Source organism: Anolis sagrei, chromosome 6, assembly GCF_037176765.1.
Source record: "Anolis sagrei isolate rAnoSag1 chromosome 6, rAnoSag1.mat, whole genome shotgun sequence".
Lineage (NCBI taxonomy): Eukaryota > Metazoa > Chordata > Lepidosauria > Squamata > Dactyloidae > Anolis > Anolis sagrei.
The window spans coordinates 130,651,621-130,673,697 of NC_090026.1; the positions used below are offsets into that span (position 1 = coordinate 130,651,621).

Sequence of the window (22,077 nt, forward strand, 5' to 3'; positions counted from 1 at the left end):
GGCTTCAGCCAGGACCAGGAACCAGAAGTGGGGAAAAGCTGAATTATTTCCGACTCATTTACTGCTTCGTACCAGAAATGGCGGTAAAAGATTCGGAAGGGTAAAGGGACTGCCGGTTTCCTTAAAAACTTCAAAAAGCAATTTTCCCCAAATTTATTCCGAATTACGAAGACTGTGACCGAACCTAACCATGCCTATATATATATATACATACACACATACACATGATTATGTTTTCTTGCCCTGGTGAAGGGAATTGGACTGGGTGGCATTAAGGCAGCATTTCTCAACCTGGGAAGTCAAGGGGGGTCACCAGGGGGGTGTCAGAAGGGTCACCAAAGACCACCAGAAAACACAGTACACTATTTTCTGTTGGTCATGGGGGTTGTGTGTGGGAAGTTTGGCCCAATTCTGTCATTGGAGGGGGTCCGAATGTCAAGGTCTATTTCTGCCAAACTCCATCTGTGTTTATATTTGGGCATATTGAGTATTCATGCCAAATTTGGTCCAGAGCCATCATTGTTTGAATCCACTGTACTCTCTAGATGTAGGTGAACTACAACTCCAAAACTCAAGGCCAAACCCTTCTAGTGTTTTCTGTTGGTCAAGGGGAGTCCTGCGTGCCAAGTTTGGTTCAATTTCATCATTGGTGGAGTTCAGAATGCTCTTTGATTATAGGTGAACTATAAATCCCAGCAACTACAACTCACACATGACAAAATCATAATTTTTTGAGTGACGGTCACTCCTTGTGTTGTGAGATGTTTTGTTGGCAAATTTGGCATGATTTCGTTCATTGGTTCTTTTGTTTTTAAGGTACTCATTACGCACAGAGCATTATATATATATATATATATATATATATATATATATATATATATATATATATGAGAGAGGCTTGAGAGAGAGTGACTGGTATGAGAATTGTGATGAGAGAGGTTTGCCTCCCAATACCATAAACTGAATCCTGTTCCAAAGGATCTTCAGCTGTCTTCACTTCAGAAACGTGACACAATTCTTTGTTGTAAGAAATTGAACAAAGAAATATTTATTTAAGGATTCTCAGGCACACAAAGCATCGTGGTTACACAATGTTATCTTCTCAGTACTCATAGATATTGTTACAGTTGACTTTTAATATCATAAACACTTGAAACAAGTTTCTCTATAACTTCCAGAATGGCTTATCTTCTTGCCAATCTGACTTAGTCTTATTCCACTTTAAAATGGTATTCTTCCTCAGTCACCTGGCACAGTTTCACCTGGCACAATAAAGGGCATGGTTTCGCCCTTTGTGTACTTCAGCTCTCCCACTGAAGACACAAAATATTACTGGGAATTCCTTTTCCCCGAGCTGACGTGTAGCGGGAAGCCAGCTTCCTCCACCAGAAACACACCTGTACTTCAGAAACACACCTGTGGCTTCTTTGACTCCGTCGACGGAAGCAGATTTCCATGGATAGGAAGTTATATGTTTGCCACACTTGGAATGGACCGGCCCTTCTCTCGATGGGGTTCCAGGTGCGTCTGCATGATGTTCTTGCCCCCAGAGGGCTTCTCGCACCTGGGCCACAGGTAAGGCTTCTCCTGCACTGCCTCAGCCCTCTTCAGAGCCAAATCTTTGGCGGTTCAAATGGTGCCAAACTGCATTCATTCTCCAGTGTAAAAAAGGTAAAGGTTTCCCTTTGACATTAAGTCTAGTCGTGTCCGACTCTGGGTAGTGGTGCCCATCTCCATTTCTAAGCCAAAGAGCCGGTGTTATCCATAGACACCTTCAAGGTCATGACTGCATGGAGTAGTGTTACCTTCCCTATTGATCTACTTACATTTGCATGTTTTTGGACTGCTAGCTTGGCAGAAGCTGGGGCTAACAGTGGGAACTCCCCCCGCTCCCCAAATTCAAACCGCTGACCTTTTGATCAGCAAGTTCAGCAACTCAGCAGTTTAACCCCCACTGCCACCAGTGTAGATGCCTCCAAAGAGGGTAGCTGTATAACATGATAGGTAGCATCCTCTATTTAAGTGGGGGTGTTGCCTTTCATTACATCCCATCTGACACAAGCGTGGTCTTCTCACATGTGGCTCCTCTAATGCAGAGTGAGATACCTTGCCTGCATGACGGTCCTTTGGTGGCTCAAGTGGTGCCAAACTGCATCCATTCTACAGTGTAGATGCCTCCAAAGAGGGTAGATGTATAACATGACAGGTATCATCTTCTACGTAAGGGGGGGCGTTGGCTTTCATCGCATCCCATCCAATGAAAGCGGGGTCTTCTCACTTGTGGCTCCTCCGATGCAGAGATACTTTGTCTGCGTGAACGTTCTTCCAGAATTGGTGCAAGTGACTGATTGTTTACCTGCTTTCGAATCCCTTTGTGTTGTGGAGTTAACACTGAAGGATTCAGCAATGGATTTTAGCATTGACAATGGATCCAATTCTTCCAGGAGAGGGTCACACTTTCTCCCAATGGGTTTTCAAGTGCGTCTGCATGATGCTCTCATCCCTGTAGGGCTTCTCCCACCTGGGCCACAGGTAGGGCTTCTCCTTCACTGCCTCAGCCCTCTTCAGAGCTGAGATTTGATGGCTCAAGTGATACCAAACTGCATTCATTCTAGTGTAGATGCCTCCAAAGAGGAGAGCTGTATACCATGACAGGTATCATCTTCTACTGAAGGGGGGTCTTGGCTTTCGACGCATCCCATCCAACGCAAGCATGGTCTTGTCACCTGTGGCTCCTCTAATGCCTCAGTTCTCTTCAGAGCCAAGGCTTTGGTGACTCAAGTGGTGCCAAACTGCAGTCATTCTACACTGTAGATGCCTCCAAAGAGGAGAGCTGTATACCATGACAGGTATCATCTTCTACTTAAGGGAGGGTGTTGACTTTCAATGCATCTCTTCCAACGCAAGCATGGTCTTCTCACCTGTGGCTCCTCTAATGCCTCAGTTCTCTTCAGAGCCAAGGCTTTGGTGACTCAAGTGGTGACAAAATACATTCATTCCACAGTATAGATACCTCCAAAGAGGAGAGCTGTGCAACACAACGGGTAGTATCACCTTCTACTTAAGGGGGAGAGTGTTGACTTTCAATGCATCCCATTTGACGCAAGCGTGACCTTCTCACCTATGGCTCCTCCGATGCAGAGTGAGATACTTTGCTTGCGTGAACGTCCTTCCACAATCGGTGCAAGTGACCGATTGTTTACCTGTTTTCAGAGCCCTCTGTTCCGCGGGGTAAACACTGAAGGGTTCAGCAGTGGATTTCGGCACCGACAATGGAGCCAATTTTGCCTGGAGAGGGTCCCGCTTAGCATTTTCTCCACCGGCAACCGACCTGGGGTCTTCTGACTTGTGGCTCCTCCGATGCAGAGTGAGATACTTTGCTTGCATGAACGTCCTTCCGCAATCAGCGCAAGTGACCGATTGTTTACCTGTTTTCGGAGGCCTCTGTTCCGCGGGGTAAACACTGAAGGATTCAGCAGTGGATTTCGGCACCGACAATGGAGCCAATTTTGCCAGGAGAGGGTCCCGCTTAGCGCTTTCTCCGCCGGCAACCGACCTGGGGTCTTCTGACTTGTGGCTCCTCTGATGCAGAGTGAGATACTTTGCTTGCGTGAACGTACTTCCGCAATCGGCGCAAGTGACCAATTGTTTACCTGTTTTCGGACCCCTTTGTGTTGCAGGCTTAACTCTGGAGGATTCAGCAGTAGATTTTGGCACCGACAATGGAGCCAATTCTGCCAGGACAGGGTCCCACTGAGTGCTTTCTCCACCGGCAACCGACTTGCACTTCACCGGCTTCTTCAACTCCTGTGCCGGTTTTCCATGGGTAGGAAGAGTTGGGTTAGTTCTGGTGCTTTCTCCGCCGGCAACCGACTTGCACTTCACCGGCTTCTTCAACTCCTTTGATGGGGCCGGTTTTCCATGGGTAGGAAGAGTTTGGTTAGTCCTGGTGCTTTCTCCGCCGGCAACCGACTTGCACTTCACCGGCTTCTTCAACTCCTCGGCCAGTTTTCCATGGGTAGGAAGAGTTGGGTTAGTCCTGGTGCTTTCTCCGCCGGCAACCGACCTGCATTTGAGTGGCTTCTTCGACTCCATTCCGTGGAGAGGAAGTGATATGTTTGCAACGCTCAGGATGGAGCCGCCCTTCTCCTTTTCCCGGTGGGTCTCCAAGTGCGCCTGCATGATGCTCTCATCCCGGAAGCGCTTCTCGCAGCGCGGGCAGGGGAAGGGCTTCTCGCGCAGCTGCCGGTCTCTCTCCAGCGACAGTGCGCGGGCATCTCCAGAGGCCAGGAGGTGCTGCTCCGCGCGGTGGATGCGCTGGTGGCTCTTGAGGTGCTGGAGCTGGCTGCAGGCCTTTCCACAGAGGAGGCAACGGTAGGGCCGCTCACCGGTGTGGACGCGCCGGTGGATAGTGAGCGTAGCCTGGTTGCGGAATGCCTTCCCGCAGGTGGCGCAGTCGAAGGGCCGCTCGCCAGTGTGGATGCGCAGGTGGCTGATGAGGGGCTGCTTCTGGGCATAGCGCTTGCCGCAGGTGGTGCAGGCGAAGGGCTTCTCGCCGGTGTGGACACGCTGGTGGCTCTCGAGGTGGTGTTTCTGGCCGAACCGCTTCCCGCAGCGCCCGCAGGTGAAAGGCCGCTCGCCCAGGTGGACCTTCAGGTGCGCCACCAGAATCTGCTTCAGCCGGAAGCGGCGCCCGCACTCGGGGCAGGCGAAAGGCCGCTCGGCCGAGTGGGTGCCGCAGTGCTTGCGCAAGTCCTGCTTCTTGTTGAAGCCCTTCCCGCAACGCTCGCAAAGGTGAGGCTTCTTGGGTCCCGGTGAGACCCCCAACTGGCGCAGAAGCTGCAACTTAGCCGTCAGGCTTTTTTTGGGGACGGAAGCGGATGATGCCAACGTCGGGGGTTCCTTCTCTCGCTGGTGCGTCTTGAAGTGCCGCTTGAGGTCCCCCGAGGAAGGGAAGCCCTTGGGGCAGAGCGGGCAGACGAAGGGGCGCTCCCCCGTGTGCGTCCGGATGTGGATGGTCAAAGCCACGTTGCTGAGGAAGCTCTTCCCACACTCGGGGCATTGTGGTGGGCTGGACTTCAGGCGCACCACAGGCACAGCATCCTTCGGTTGCAGCTTTGGGTCTGCGTCCACGGCACGAGGGATGCGCTTTCCAGTCCCAGAATGAAGAGGATTCTTCTTTTGTTTGCGCCGCACTGGAGCCCGCTGTCTCTTCACCGCCCCTTCGCCGCCTGCCTCGTCTTCCAGCCTGATCCCATCTCCTGCTGGGGAAAGAAAGGACCCAAGGGAAAGAATTCCATCATCACGGATTGCGGAAGGCAACACAAAACCCATCACCTCTGGAAAATGTACTTTTTCAGACTATAAATCCCAGCATCCTTCCCTCAGGTGACATGGCTTGATAGCAGTCTTTTCAAGGAAGCTTTTAGCTCAAGAAAACCGATGCACAGCTTGGGAAACCCAACTTTTTGGACTACAAATCCCAGCATCCTCCTCTCAGCCAGCATATACACATACGTGTGTGTGCGCATACAATGCACATTTACTATATATACATTATATATATGATTTCAAATTATTATATATAATTTATATATTATATTATGTTTATATGTGTTTGTATGTTTAATGCACATTTGTTATATATCATATATACATTATAATATAGTCTATACATAGGTATATATGTGTGTGTAATGCATACACACACAACATAAGTAAAGGTACAGGTTTTTCCCTTGGCATTAAATCCAGTCGTGTCCGACTCTGGGGGTTGGTGCTCATCTCCATTTCTGAGCCAAAGAGCTGGCATTGTTCATAGACACCTCCACGGTCATGTGGCCAGCATGACTGCATGAAGCACCATTACCTTCCCACCGGAGTGGTACCTACTGATCTACTCATATTTGCATGTTTACGAACTGCAAGGTTGGCAGAAGCTGAAGCTAACAGCGGGAGCTCACCCCACTCCCCGGATTTGAACCACCAACCTTTTGGTCAGCAAGTTCAGCAGCTCAGCGGTTTAACCCACTGTACCACCAAGGGGCCCTTTATATATAACATAATATATATAAATATAAACACACACACACATACAATATAATATATCAACTCTATATAATAATTTGAAATCATCATAATTGCGAAAAAAATCTCAGCTCCCTACCCAAATACTTATTATTATTATTATTATTATTATTATTATTGATAGATCTATACATTATAAATACATACACTATATATATTGTATACATTATCATATACATATAAACTGTATATAATAATAATTTGAAACCATCACACTAGGGAAAAACATTGCAGTTCCCTGCCCAAATATTTGTTGCCAGAAGGTCATTTACGCAACTGAACAGCGCCAGAGTCGAGGGGACCATGGGTGGGTGGGGGGGGGTCTTCCCATGTCTCAAACTACTCACCCAATGAGGGGCTGGGGGGCCCCTTCCTCCACTTGTGGGTCTGGGGGGTCTCTTGCAGGCAGGGGTCTTCCTCCTGCTCGATCTTGCGGATGAGCTCCGGTTTGGCCGAGAGGCGCCCTGCCAGAGAAGAGAGCAGAAGAGAGCTTTGCACCCGTTTGGCCCCCCAGGTTGACCCCAACCCTTCCATACAGCAGGCCTGGGCCAACTTGGGCCCTCCCTCCAGGTGTTTGGGACTCCCTGGTCTACATACACTGCAGGATGGATGCGCTTTGACCCCAAGTGAAACCCCAGTTCCCACGATTCCATAGCAATGGGGTCCAAATGCATTCCTTCTGGGGGTCCAGGTGCACCTCCAGACTTTGGGATTCCCTTTGCTTCCCCTGGCAAAAGAATACACCTGCACTCTTGTAGGAATTGGCTGTAATGGGCTACTTTGAGATAGGTAGGTAGATAGATAGATAGGCAGACTGATAGATTATAGAATATATAAATATATTATAGAACAAGAAGAAGAAGAAGAAGAAGAAGAACAGGGGGAATCAGGGCAGCTTCCAACAAAGGTTGCAAACATCCAATGACAAGAAAGTAACCCAAACAACAAATCAAATCAAAAACAGTATATAGTAAAAACAATAGACAGGATAGATAGACAAAATAGATAGATGATAGAATTGAAAGGATGGATGGATGGATGGATGGATGGATGGATAGATAGACGTGGAACTGATAGGACATATATATATATATAGAGAGAGAGAGAGAGAGAGAGAGAGAGAGACTAGATAGATAGATAGATGGAATTGATAGGATAGATAGATAAATAGCTAGATAAAGAGAGAGAGAGAGAAAGATTAGATAGATAGATGATAGAATTGATTGGATGGATGGATAGATACAGATAGATAGATAGATAGATAGATAGATAGATAGATAGATAGATGATGGAATTGATAGGATATATAGATAATAGATAAAGACACACACACACAGAGAGAAAGACTAGATAGATAGAGAGATAGATAGATAGATATATGGAATTGATAGGATAGAGAGAGAGAGATAGAAAGACTAGATAGATAGATAGATAGATAGATAGATAGATAGATAGATAGATGAAATTGATAGGATAGATAGAGATAGAGAGATAGAGAAGAAATTGATAGGATAGATAGATAGATAGATAGATAGATAGATAGATAGATAGAAAGACTAGATAGCAAGATAGATAGATGATGGAATTGATAGGAGATAGATTATTGGATGGATGGATGGATGGATGGATAGATAGATAGCCAGATAAATTGGTAGGTAGGTTGATCAAAAGGAAAAAGATAGGTAGGTAGGTTGATAGATAGACAGATAGATAGATAGATAGATAGATAGATAGATAATTTTCTGATCTAGATAGCCTTTGGGGACCCTTTCTAAATCTAGGATTTGGAGTCCAGTAGAGTGTCTTTCTTTGGACGTTTTTAAGCAGAGGCTGGATGGCCATCTGTCAGGAGGACTTGGATGTGTCTTTCTGCTTGGCAAAAGGGGATGGACTAGATGACCGTTGGGGTTCTCTTCAAATTCTAGGATTTGGTGATTCCACGGATTCTCCGATATTCCTCTGGATTTTGGGATGAGCTGCTCACCTAAGGAGGCCAGGGCTTTGTAGTTCTCCACCATCACGGCTCCGTAGAGGTCCTTCTGCCACTCGGCCAGCTCTGCCCACTCCGCCGGCAAGAAGTAGACGGCCACGTCCTCAAACGTCACCTGCAAAAGACACACCTGGGACTGTATGCTATTTGGAGATTATACTTTCTCCTCACATAGGTTGCTTTGTGTTTGTTCTGACATCCAACATGTATTCTGGGACATTGTATAGTAGTACTCCGTCTTGAGCCTCACAGAGAAATAAACATTATTATTCGCATATTATTACTATTATTATTATTATTATTATTATTCATAGAATCATAGAATCATAGTATCCAAGAGTTGGAAGAGACCTCCTGGGCCATCCAGTCCAACCCCATTCTGCCAAGAAGCAGGAATATTGCATTCAAATCACCCCTGACAGATGGCCATCCAGCCTCTGCTTAAAAGCTTCCAAAGAAGGAGCCTCCACCACACTCCGGGGCAGAGAGTTCCACTGCTGAACGGCTCTCACAGTCAGGAAGTTCTTCCTCATGTTCAGATGGAATCTCCTCTCTTGTAGTTTGAAGCCATTGTTCCATTGCGTCCTAGTCTCCAAGGAAGCAGAAAAGAAGCTTGCTCCCTCCTCCCTGTGGCTTCCTCTCACATATTTATACATGGCTATCATATCTCCTCTCTGCCTTCTCTTCTTCAGGCTAAACATGCCCAGTTCCCTAAGCCGCTCCTCATAGGGCTTGTTCTCCAGACCCTTGATCATTTGAGTCGCCCTCCTCTGGACACATTCCAGCTTAGAGTCAATATCTCTCTTCAATTGTTGTGCCCAGAATTGGACACAATATTCCAGGTGTGGTCTAACCAAAGCGGAATAGAGCATGGGGAGCATGACTTCCCTACATCAAGACACTATGCTCCTATTGATGCAGGGCAAAATCCCATTGGCTTTTTTTGCTGCCACATCACATTCCTGGCTCATGTTTAACTTGTTGTTAAAACCTAACATCAGTACATTAAATCTGACATCAATAAATTCAACTATACTTAGTAGACACAATTCTAAAATAACATAAATTTAAACAAAGTATCCACATTAGTGTACAACAACCAGCAAGGGTTCACAAAACGCCGTGGGTTGGTTATGTAGCCAGATGAGGTCATTGGGCTGGTGTGGACCAAAAGAGCCCTAATACAAATATTCTCAGCCAGAGGCCTGGCAGTGATCTCTCGACCATCTAATCCTCCTCCTCTCCATATGCTTACTTACTTACTTACTTACTTACTTAGGCGATCCCTCGTTGGACGAGTAAGATGGTCTTCCATTATGGATTTCCTTGTGGGTCCGTATGTGGCTGTGGAGCCCTATTCTTGCTCTGCATCTTCTTCCGCAGTGAGGGCATTGGTTTTCAGGTGGAAGGCATTCCCGGTCGGGGTTGGCTTGATGCGCTTTCCTCCTGGCACGTTTCTCTCTTTCACCCTCCACTCGTGCCTCCTCGAATTCTGCAGCACTGCTGGTCACAACTGTCCTCCAGCTGGAGCGCTCAAGGGCCAGGGCTTCCCAGTTCTCAGTGTCTATGCCAGAGTTTTTAAGGTTGGCTTTCAGCCCATCTTTAAATCTCTTTTCCTGTCCACCAACGTTCCGTTTTCCGTTCTTAAGTTCGGAGTAGAGCAACTGCTTTGGGAGACGGTGGTCAGGCATCCGGACAACGTGGCCGGCCCAGCGGAGTTGATGTTGGAGGACCATCGCTTCAATGCTGGTGGTCTTTGCTTCTTCCAGCACACTGACGTTTGTCCGCTTGTCTTCCCAGGAGATTTGCAGGATTTTCCGGAGGCAGCGCTGATGGAATCGTTCCAGGAGTTGCATATGACGTCTGTAGACTGTCCACGTCTCACAGGCATATAGCAGGGTTGGGAGGACAATGGCTTTATAGACAAGCACCTTGGTCTCCCTACGGATGTCCCGGTCCTCAAACACTCTCTGCTTCATTCTGGAAAATGCTGCACTTGCAGAGCTCAGGCAGTGTTGTATTTCGGCGTCGATGTTGACTTTGGTGGAGAGGTGGCTGCCAAGGTAGCGGAAATGGTCCACATTTTCTCCATATGCTAATGAGAAAAAGTCCACAAGGACTCCAAGATCTTTTATTATTATTATTATTATTATTATTATTATTATTATTATTATTTTTTACCCACTGCTTCTGTGGCCTAACAACAAAAACAACAGGCCAAGTGACTAGCAAACAACAACAGGCTAAATGTCTAACAGAAAACAACAAGAACAGGCCATGCGTCTAGCAGACAGCAGGCTAAGTGTTTAGCAGACAACAACAACAACAACGACCACAACAACACAGGCTAAGTGTCTAGCAGACAACAACAACCACAGCAGGCCAAGCATCTAGCAGACAGCAGACAGCAGAACAGTCCAAGTGACTAGCAAACAACAACAACAGGCTAAACGTCTAGCAGAAAACAACAAAAACAGGCCAAGTGTCTAGCAGACAACAACAGATTAAATGTCTAGCAGACAACAGCAGCAACAATCACCATAACAACAACAGGCTAAGTGTCTAGCAGACAACAACAACAACAACAACAACCATAACAACAACAGGCTAAGTGTCTAGCAGACGACAACAACCATAACAACAGGCTAAGTGTCTAGCAGACAACAGCAGCAACAACAACCATAGCCACAACAGGCTACGTGCCTAGCAGACAACAACAACCACAACAGGCCAAGCATCTAGCAGACAGCAGCAGCAGCAACAACAGTCCAAGCGACTAGCAAACAACAACAACAGGCTAAATGTCTAGCAGAAAACAACAATAACCATAACAACAACAACAGGCTAAATGTCTAGCAGACAACAACAACCACAACAGGCCAAGCATCTAGCAGACAGCAGCAGCAGCAACAACAACAGTCCAAGCGACTAGCAAACAACAACAGGCTAAATGTCTAGCAGAAAACAACAATAACCATAACAACAACAACAGCCTAAATGTCTAGCAGACAACAACAACCACAACAGGCCAAGCATCTAGCAGACAGCAGCAGCAGCAGCAGCAACAACAGTCCAAGCGACTAGCAAACAACAACAACAGGCTAAACGTCTAGCAGACAACAACAAAAACAGGCCAAGCGTCTAGCAGACAACAACAGGCTAAATGTCTAGCAGACAACAACAACAACAACAACAACAACAGGCAAAGTGTCTAGCAGACAACAACAACCACAACAGGCCAAGCATTTAGCAGACGGATATCCCACGTCTCTAATAAACAAGTGCTTTCCCTGCTCAAAATATGAAGATCTTTGATTGACAGATGATGCAAAAACCCCAATTCTAATCCAATTTGTCATTACAGCTGGGAGAGGAAAGGGTCTGTTTTAATCTAGATGTGTCCCAGATTTTTATAAGACGGCGAAGAACAAGGGTGTTTCTTAATTGCGCTCGGCTAGTTTTCTTTCTGTTTTAATTATCTGGAACAGATTTGTGTTTGAAAAGAGATTTCTGGCTCATTGGTTGATCGCTTAGCCTTGCCATGGCATCTGCTCAGCATCCAGTTGTGAACTATCTCACCAAATGTACAACTTCCAGCATTGCATAGCACCGGGCCATTGAAATTCAAAGTGGTGCCAAACTGGTCTAATTCTTTTTTATTCAAGTAAAATTTTATTGAGATTATACATTTACAAAGGTGTGGGGGTCTGGGGAGGGAGAGCGGGGAGGAAAGGCAAGGATAGGGGGGATAGGGGGGGGGGGGTTTATGGGGATTGGGTAGGTTGGGGACGGGGTTTTGGGGGAAGGTGCAGAGGGAGAGAGGGAGAGAGGGGGGGCGGGGAAGTCCGAAGGTGTAGGGGGGGATGCTTCCCGTCAGTCTTCCGGGACCTACGTTTCCCGTCATGTCTTCTTTCTGTAGCCGTGCTGGTCTTCTTCCTATCTTTTATTCATATCCCAGACAAATCGATATCCATCGGGAGCTTCTTAGCTGTAGTATATTCTTTAAAACCAGACCAATCTGTACGATTGGGCATTCCTTTAAGTCTTGATGAAAGGCTATCCATTTGTATGACATCCAAGATTTTTAAGACCCATTCTTCTAAGGTTGGTACATCTTTCATCTTCCAAACCTTTGCGAGGAGCATTCTTGCAGCTGTGCTAAGGAGAAAGATTATTTTTTCTTGGTTCTGATCTAGTTTAGTGTTAATAATTCCTAATAAGTGTATTTCTGGTTTTAGGGGAAAGTTTGTTTTAATTATTTTTTGCATTGCCAAATGTATTTCCTTCCAGAATTTTTTAACTATTTTACAAGACCACCATTGATGGAACAGTGTTCCCTTCTCTTCTTGACATTTCCAACATAGATTCGATCCTGCCTTATTGAATTTCGATATTTTAACTGGGGTATAATGCCACCTAAAAAATGTCTTATACCAATTTTCTCTCATATCACTGGCTTCTACGTATTTTATTTTTCTAGTCCAAATGTCTTCCCATTGTTTTGTGGAAATGCTATGACCTATATCCCTGGCCCATTTTACCTGGCAGTCTTTAATTTCTTCTTCTTCTGTGGACCACGTGAGTATCTGCTGGTAAAGAATCTTGATTAGTTTCCTCTCTTTCTTCATCACGATATCCCATGTCCCCTGGTCTTCACTAAAACCCACCTTTTCGTCTTCTTTGAAGTCCTGGAGTAATTGGTAATATTTTAGCCATGTCATTTTATTGTTTAACAATTTTATTTCGTCCAACGATTTTAATATTAGTCTCCCTTTTCCCTCTATTTCACTTCTCTTTAGTAAATCTTTATATAATGGCCAATTTTTTTCCTCTAATTCTCTTTTATGTTTAGCTTCTGAGGGGGATATCCATAGTGGGGTTTTGGTATACAATCTGGGTTTATATTTTTCCCATGTTCTTAAAAGGGCCGTTCTTATGTAATGGTCGTTGAAGGCTTTTTCTGTCTTTTTTTTGTTGTACCAAAGGTACCCATGCCATCCTGACCTGAGATCGTGGCCCTCGAGCGCCAATAATGCTCTATTCTTCAGGGAGGCCCACTCTTTCACCGCTACCAAGTTACACGCTTCGTAATATGCTTTAAAGTCTGGTAGACCTAGTCCACCCCTTTTTTTTTCATCTGTTAGGATTTTGAAGCTGACTCTAGGTCTGCCATCCTTCCATATGAATTTAGTGATTTCCTTTTTCCATTTCCTAAATAAGATATCGTTTCTTAGTATCGGCAGGGTTTGGAAGAGAAACAACAATTGAGGTAAAATATTCATTTTGACAATTGAGATACGGCCTAGTAAAGAAAAATTCATGTATTTCCATTTATTTATGTCCTTTTGGATTTTAGACCATAATACTTCATAGTTATTTTTAATCAAGTGGGTGTTATTTTTGGTGATAGTCACCCCTAGATATTTCACCTTACTTTCGACTTTTATACCAGAAGTTTTTTGTAAGGTATCTTTTGCTTTTTGGTCTAGATTTTTAACTAGTAATTTCGTCTTTTGTTTGTTCAATTTGAAACCCGCTACTTTCCCGAAATCCTCTATCTTTTTTAGCCAGTTTTTTATGTTATTTGTCGGATCCTCCACTATACACGCCACGTCATCTGCATAAACCCTTAATTTAAAACTGTAATTGTTTATCTTTAATCCCTTAAGTGTTTTATCCTCATTTATCTTTCTAATTAGTGTTTCTATTACCAAAATGAACAGTAGCGGCGATAGAGGACAGCCTTGGCGGGTGCCCTGTGTTAATTTTATTGGTTCTTTTATTTCCTCTCCGTTAATTAGCAAGGTGGCCTCTTGATTCGAATATATCGCCTCGATCGCATTTTGAAAGTGGTATCCCATATCTAACTCCTTGATTAAAAGTTTTAGATAGTCCCAATTTACTCGATCAAAGGCCTTTTCGGCATCGATAAACATTAGAGCTAATTGTTTTTCATTATGTTTTTCATAATACTCAATTGAATCAATAATTATCCTAATATTGTCCTTTATTTGTCTATTGGGTAGAAACCCCACTTGTTCCCCAGATATCCAATTTTTTAAAAGATTTTTTAACCTTTCTGCCAATATTAATGCAAATATTTTATAATCTGTGTTTAGTAAGGATATTGGCCTATAATTCTTTACGTCAGTGGCATCCGTACCTTCTTTATGGATTAATGTTATATTTGTTTTTTCCCATGTTTGAGGGATTGTTTTGTTCTCTAGGGTGTAATTGAATATATCTTTTAATAATGGGCCTAATTCTGTTTTAAATTTCTTATAAAAGATGGCTGTGAAGCCATCTGGGCCCGGTGATTTGTTAAGCTTTAGTTTGTCAATTGCGTTGTCGATTTCCCACGGGGTTATATAGCCATTCAGGGCCTCTCTTTGTGGTTCTGTCAATTTTGGGATTTTTAGATTACCTATATATTCTGAGACGTTTTCTAATGGTATGTTTACTTTTTGGTATAGCTCCTTATAGAATTGTTGGAATTGGTCCACTATCTCCTGATTTTCCGTATGTATTTTCCCTTTCGTTATAATTTTTGTTATTGTTTGTTTTTGCCTCCGCCTTTTAATTTTATTAGCAAGCCACTTTCCAACTTTGTTCGCATTCTGAAAGTAATTTACCTTGTTAAGTTTCATTTGTCGATCTATATTTTCTGTTTGCAGTAAGTCTATTTGTTTCCTCAATATTTTGACCTCGTATGTGGACCTGCCGTCCTTCGGGTTCTCTTTCAATTTTTCCTCTGTTTTATTTAGCTTGTTCCATAATTCTACTTCCTCTTTATTTTTTTGTTTTCGCTTGTGTGTCGCTTGTTGAATTAGATACCCCCTCATAACTACTTTTAAGGCCTCCCATTGAATGATTTTCGATGTTTCCTCTCCTTTGTTAAATTCCAGATATTCCTTTAATAGTTTTCTATTTCTTTCTATGTCGGTTTCTTTTTTTAAGAGGTTTTCATTTAGTCTCCATCGGTACTGTGGCCTTTCTCCTTCCAATTCTAATTCTAACGCACCATGGTCCGAGAAGGTCCTGGGCATTATATTTATTTTTTTAAATTTAATACTTAAGGAATTTGTGGCCCAGGCCATATCAATTCGCGACCACGAGTCATGCCTGCCAGAATAGTATGTAAAATCCCTCATTGTGTTGTTGTGGTGCCTCCAAACATCTAATAGGTTAAGATCTTCTAGCCGCTGGATAAAATTTTTGGGTAGTAAGTTATTTCTGTTTGTGCCCTTAGCCTTTGTTCCACTTTTTAAAGACTTATCTAAACTGCCATCCACTATTCCGTTAAAGTCACCTATAATAAGTAACTCGTCATACTCCACTTTTCTTATCTCAGTTTCCAATTTTTTAATGAACTTCATCTTTGGGCCATTCGGGCAGTATATATTACACAGTAACATTTTTTGTGCTTTTCTTTCTATGGTGATCCCTAAAAATCTTCCTTGTGTGTCCTTGAACACTTGGGTTGGATTCATCCATTCTTTTGCGTAGGTCGCGACCCCTCTTTTCTTCTCACTATATGATGCTTGAAACACCTTCCCGAGTTTATTGTGTGTTAAATGCTTGGAATGTCTGTCACATATGTGGGTCTCTTGGATCATGATTACGTCATATTTTTTTTTCTCTAGGAACTTAAAGTATTTTCTCCTTTTATTAGGCGAATTTAAGCCATTAATATTGTTGGAGTAGATCTTGATAGGCTTTCTATTCATGATTGGTTACTTTCCGGCATTTCCCACTGTTGTATTTCTGGGGGTACCATCAACTGGTAATTTTCCGGAGAAAATTCCCTCAGTCTTTTTTGTTCTCTTTCATCTTCTTCCTCTTGTGTTGATCTAGGCCATTTGTGTATACCTTTTTCAGTCTTATCTTCCTCTTCTTCATCTTCTTCTTCCGTTTCCTTCTCTGTCCTTTTTTCCTTATTAATTCCACTGGGGTGTCCTGTGTTTCCATTGTTTTGAAATTTCCTCTGTGTTTGTTCCGCTGCATTTCCTTTTATATAGTCGTTGTAGAACATTTTTGCACTTTCTTCGGAATTTAGCCAAAATCTTTTACCGTTCATCGTGACCGTAATACCATCCGTTTTTTCCCACCTAAATTTTATTTTTTTTCTTATTAATTCTTGGGTGAGAAAGGTGAACTTTCTGCGTCTTGCCAGAGTCTGTTGCGGAATTTCTTTCATTATCGTTACCTTTTTGTCTTTGAAGAAGATTGATTTTTTTGCGTTCTCCTTTAGGATCTCATCCCTGGTGCTTTTGCGGCAGAAGCCGATGACTACGTCCCGGGATGTCTTATGTTTTTTCGCATATTCCGTGGGTACTCTGTAAACCCGGTCCACGTCTTGTCCCACGATATCCGCACCAGTGTCTAGTAGCTCTGCTAAAAGTTCTATCATAATTTGTTTAACATTTTCGCCATCCGTTTCTTGAAGATTCCGAATTCTAAGTTGGTATTCCGACTCTCTATATTCCAATCTCTCGGCTTGTTGTTGTATCTTTTGGGTGAGAGTTTCCAATTTGGTCATCTTCATTTCAGCTTTATCTTGAGTTTTGATAATTTTCTGGTTCTCTTTTTTAACTTTGTCAACATCTTCTTTTAATTTCAGAAATTCTTCCTTTATTTCTTTTTTCATGCCTTGTATTTCAGCTTGGAGTTCTTTGTGTTGTTTATCATGCTTCTCCGATAATTTTTTAATTTCTGCCAGTATATTCTCTAACACTGTCCCCTCAGGCGTGGGGTCTTTCCTAGCTTGCCCCTCTATTTGTAAATCAGGTTTACTTAGGGAGTCTCTCCTTGTTTGGCCTTTTGTTGTTTGTAAGTTTTTCCCTTTGACATTCTGTGTGGCCATGGTTGCAATTTTTCTCAATTTATTTGCCTCTTTTTTTTTTTTTTAAGTTCAATTTCAATTGGCCTACTGTTTGTTGTTATTTTATTATTTTATTTTATTTTATTTTAATATTTCTCCTCCCCTAGCCCTTTACCTTTCCGTCGGTTGAGTCTTCTTTCGGTTCGTTTATTGCGTGTCTTTCCTCTTCGTTCCTTCTATCTTCTTCGTTTGCCCGCCTATTTGGATCCCCTCCTCATCTGCTCGGCTGTAGCCGGGTTTTCTTCCTTCCTCCTCTTCTCGTGCTGCTTCCTCGTTTCTTATTTTAAAGCCCCAGATTCCTTTTTTTTTTTTTTCCTTTTGCACTACTTCCGCCACACTCTCTCAATCTCGCCGTTTACTTCCCTATCTCGCACTACTTCCGCCACTCTCTCAACATCTCGCGGGATTTCGGCGCCCTTACTGTGTCTCGCGGGATCTCGCGAGATCTCGCGAGGTTTGGCTCTCTCCCCGCGTGCCTTCCTGCTTATCGCCTTCTGCGTGGGTGTGGAGGGGATTGGCTTGCCGCTGCGCCTTACCAAGGTCTTTTTCTGGGGCTTATAGGTATGTCAGCATTACGCCTTATCAGCTATCTCCCCTTCAAGGTCGAAGTTTTGCTTATGTGGTGTCAGCCGAGGAGGGGGGGGGGGTAGGGAGGGAGTAGTCCTTCCCCGTACTTTCCAGCTTCTAAGTTTCTTTCCTTAGTAATATTCCAGTATTTTCCGTACTCTACCCTATCCTTCAGCGAGGTATTAGTGTATAGTTAGTGTCTAGTTGAACCCAGTCTTAAGTATCCTTGTCTTTGTCTTCGCTCAGCCCACAGTCCGCCGTGCCAATATCAGAGCCCTTTTTCCTCCAATTCCCGTCAGTCAGCCCCTTTAATGACTGGCCTTCGGGAGCGAGGGTTATCTGGTCTCAGTGGTTTGCTGTCCCTTTCGGGAGGGAGCGTCTCGCTCTACCCGACTGTGGCTGCGAGTTAGTTATTGATTGCTGGTTGGTTGATTGTGTGTTAGCTGGTTTATTCTTTTGGCTTTAATCTTCCTTCTTCCCTCTTTTGTCTTCCTTTCTTTCCCCTCTCTCCCCCCTTTCTCCTCCTTTCTCCTCCTTCACTCCCTCTTTCTCTGTTTCACTGCCTTCCTTTGTCTCTGCTTGGGTCTTTCTCTCGCCTCCTTATATATTCTCTGCGTTCTTCTTTCCCCGCTTACCTCTACAAGCGCCCGTTCCACATCCTTCTGGTAATTTTCCTGTCTTGAGGATAGAATGAAGTTTAGCTTGGCTTTTCTCCAGCTCGTATCTTGTCCCCGGGAGGCTGATCGCTTTCAGTTCTGGTTGCTTCTTACGTCCAGTTTTCCCTGTTCGTTGTGCCGGTGGCTGATGGCGGTTTGAGACCGAAGTCCCCTACCATGAGGTTGTGTTCTCCCTGTGTGCCCCGTTGCCGGGCGTCTCCGGGCGACCCCTTGAGGGGGATACCACTCGGACGCCGTCGGCCGATGGCACTAGGGTTTAGCCTCTCAGACCTTAGACCATCTGCAGAGGAGGGGGGAGATCCCCTAACTTACAAAGCCTGGTTGCTCTGAGTCCTTCACTCCGGGACTTAGAGCACGTCCGCCATCTTCCAGCCACCAACCGGAAGTCCCCCAAACTGGTCTAATTCTGCAGTGCGGACACAGCGTTTCCTGTCCCTGCTACTGGCCGTGAGTATGTCTACACTGTAGGGTTGAATGCACACTTTAGTGGGCCTGGCTCAATGCTATGGCATTGTGGGAGTTGTAGTTCGACAAGGCCCTGAGCCTGGGGCCTCCCCAAACTACAACTCCCAGGATCCCATTGCATTGAGGTCAGTGGCTTGGAAAGTGAAACTGTTTCAGAGCCAAGCGGTGATAGCTCTCCAGAGGAGTTAACACCTGGAGAGAAAAGGACAGATTTGGAAAAACAGGAGTGAATCGCAGAGTCTGCGAAGGTCAAGCAGATTAAGGGAAAAGGAAACACAGGCTTCAGAGCCTGGAGGCGTGTCACGAAATAGTTTCTTCAGTTTTAAGTGCCTCTCGCCGGGTTGTCTCATTAGATCAGGCATCGTTTAGACTGAGGCATTACCTTGGCAGATTTCCCTGTTTCCCGTGGCCTACATCCCAAGAGGCTTCTAGTGCTCCAAGTACGGTTAGTGGTTTGCTAACAGGTTCCAGGTTCTTACAGTGTTGCTTTTGGATGTTCATGGATATTCCTGACTGCTGAATTTCACAGTGGCTTTTTGACTTTGCATTTTTCTCTATTTTGTAACCATTTTTCATCAATAAAAAGGGATTGTTTTTCCCCACAGTCAAGTGTGGTGGATTGTTATCTTATGGTCTTGTTTCCTGCTCTGGGTTGCAACACTTGCAAAACTACAACTCCCAGGATACTCCGTTGCATGGAGCCACAGTGGTCATGAGAGTGATCCCAAACTGCTTTCTTTCTATGGTGTAAATTCACCCAGAGGACTTTGCAAAACTACAACTCCCAGGACTCAATTGCATTGAGCCATGGCAATTAAAGGGATATCAAACTGCATTCGTTCTACAGTGTAGAATGATGCAGTTGGAGAAGGCTAAGGGCCTTGCAAAACTACAACTCATAGTGAAAGGGTCTTTGAGTGAAATTAGCAACAAAGGAGAAATATACCCTTTCTCTGTAGAAAAGGAGTAAGACGGAAGAAAATGTTTTAAAAAAGCAAGAGGTGACATGTAGAGGTCATAGAAAATTCAAGCTTACATAGGAAGTTGGGTTGTGGTTAAGTGCAAAGGTTGTGGTTAAGCGCAGAGTCTGCAGGTACAAGAAGGTACTTTCCATCAAAAGGTCAAGGGAAGGGGGCAGGAAAGAGAGTACTTTCCATGACCAAAAAACCCTTGTATTACTTGAGTATAAAGGTCAGCAAAAACAGAGGAGGGGGCGGCAGTCTGTGGAAGCTCATACAAAAGTGCTGTCTGTCCGCCTCATGCTGATCAGCTTGAATAAACGGTGTCTTGCCTGAACCTATTGGAATCTGGGGATTTCTTCGAAAAGGAACCCCGCACCCTAAACCTATGATCCCTTACACTAGGACTTCATTGTATGTAGCCACGGTGGGCATGAAAGTGATCCCAAACTCCTTCCTTTCTACAGTGTAAATTCACCCAGGGAAGGCTTAAGAACCTTGCAAAACTACAACTCCCAGGATCCCACTGCATGGACCCATGGCTACTCAAAAGACACCAAACTGCATTCATTCTACAGTGTAGATTGATGCAGCCAGAGAAGGCTAGGGGAGGGGCCTTGCAAAACTACAGCTCCCAGGACTCCATTGCATTGAGCCACGGTGATCCCAAACTGCTTCCTTTTTAGGGTGTAAATTCACCCAGAGAAGGCTTAAAGACCTCGCAAAACTACAGCTCCCAGAACCCCATTGCATGGAGCCATGGCAGTTAAAGGGATATCAAACTGCTCTATTTCTAGATTTTGAAGGAAACCACAAAGGCCATCCAGTTGACACCCCCCCCCCCCTTCCTGCTAGGCGGGAAGACACAGCCAAAGCCCTCCAGACAGATGTCCACCCACCCAGCATACCCCTAATATTAGGAATTCCTTTATGTTTATGTCCACCCACCCAGCATAACCTTAGTGCCAATAATTCCCTTATGTAATTCCCTTCTAAATCTTAGATTTAGAAGGGAGCCCCAAAGGCCATCCAGTCCAGCCCCCTTTTTGCTAGGCAGGAAGACACAGCCAAAGCCCTCCAGACAGATGTCCACCCACCCAGCATACTCTTAGTGTTGGGAATTTCTTTATGTTTAAAGAATCTTAGCTTTGGAAGGAACCCCCAAAGGCCATCCAGTGGAGCCCCCCTTTCTGCTAGGCAGGAAGACACAAACAAACCCCCTCCAGACAGATGTCCACCCACCCAGCATACTCTTAGTGTTGGGAATTTCTTTATGTTTATAGAATCTTAGATTTGGAAGGAACCCTCAAAGGCCATCCAATCGAGCCCCCCTTTCTGCTAGGCAGGAAGACACAACCAAACCATTCTAGACAGATGTCCACCCACCCAGCATACTCTTAGTGTTTGGAATTTCTTTATGTTTTTAGAATCTTAGATTTGGAAGGACCCTCAAAGGCCATCCAGTCCAGCTTCCCTTTCTCCTAGGCAGGAAGACACTGCCAAACCCCTCCAGACAGATGTCCACCCAGTCAGCATATCCTTAGTGTCAATAATTCCCTTATGTTTATAGAATCTGAGATTTGGAAGGAACCCCCAAAGGCCATCCAGTCCAGCCTCCTTTCTGCTAGGCAGGAAGACACAGCCAAAGCCCTCCAGGCAGATGTCTACCCACCCAGCATGCCCTTAATATTAGGAATTCCTTTATGTTTATGTCCATCCACCCAGCATTGCTTTAGTGTCAATAATTCCCTTATGTTTATAGAATCTGAGATTTGGAAGGGACCCCCAAGGGCCATCCAGTCCAGTCCCCCTTTCTACTAGGCAGGAAGACACAACCAAACCCCTCCAGACAGATGTCCACCCACCCAGCATACCCTTAGTGTCAATAATTCCTTTATGTTTCTAGAGTCTTTAGCCCAGAGAAGGCTAAAAACCTTGCAAAACTACAACTTCCAGTCTTTGGCAGTTCAAAGTGGTATCAAATCGGGTTAATTCTACAGTCTAGACCAGGCCTGGTCTAGATGTAAACAATAACTCGATTTCTGCACTCTGCACATGCTCAGAATCCCCTTACCTGTGCAGGTGAGCCCTCCTCCTCCTCCTCCTCCATGGCTGCCAATGGGGTCAGGACAAAGGGACGGACCCGAAGGAGGACTCAGCCCCACCACAAGCCCTAAACTAAACAGCCAGACAGAAGCAGCAGATGCCGGAGAGATCGATCGATAAGGGGCGGGGCACAGGAGCAAGGCATGCCGGGAATTGTAGTCCCAATGAGCAAAGGCTAGGCAATGGCTGGAACTCCTGTAGAAGGGATGCAGTTTGAACAGCCAAGGCTCCAATGCTTTAAGGAATCATAGGATTGGAAAGGGGGAACCCCAGAGGCCATCCAGTCGAGCCCCCTCCTGCTGGGAAAAGGAAGTTATCACCTGCCTTTAAGACCTTTGCATCCTA

At 44.8% G+C, this 22,077-nt stretch overlaps 1 protein-coding gene across 2 annotated transcripts; it reads right to left on the bottom strand.

The window, feature by feature from the left end:
- Positions 1 to 935: 935 nt before the first annotated feature.
- On the bottom strand, positions 936 to 21,840 carry LOC132779059 (zinc finger protein 250-like). Of its 2 annotated transcripts, none has more exons than XM_067470423.1 (5): positions 21,701 to 21,840; positions 8,072 to 8,192; positions 6,435 to 6,551; positions 3,055 to 5,261; positions 936 to 2,856 (listed from the first exon to the last, which is right to left on the bottom strand). In XM_067470423.1, the coding sequence occupies exons 1-4, from the start codon at positions 21,734 to 21,736 to the stop codon at positions 3,118 to 3,120; spliced, it is 2,418 nt and encodes an 805-aa protein (XP_067326524.1). In that variant the 5' UTR covers positions 21,737 to 21,840; the 3' UTR covers positions 936 to 2,856; positions 3,055 to 3,117. The 2 variants fall into 2 exon arrangements, with proteins under 2 accessions (XP_067326524.1, XP_067326523.1); XM_067470422.1 differs by having other exon boundaries at positions 3,055 to 5,264.
- Between the last annotated feature and the right edge of the window lie 237 nt (positions 21,841 to 22,077).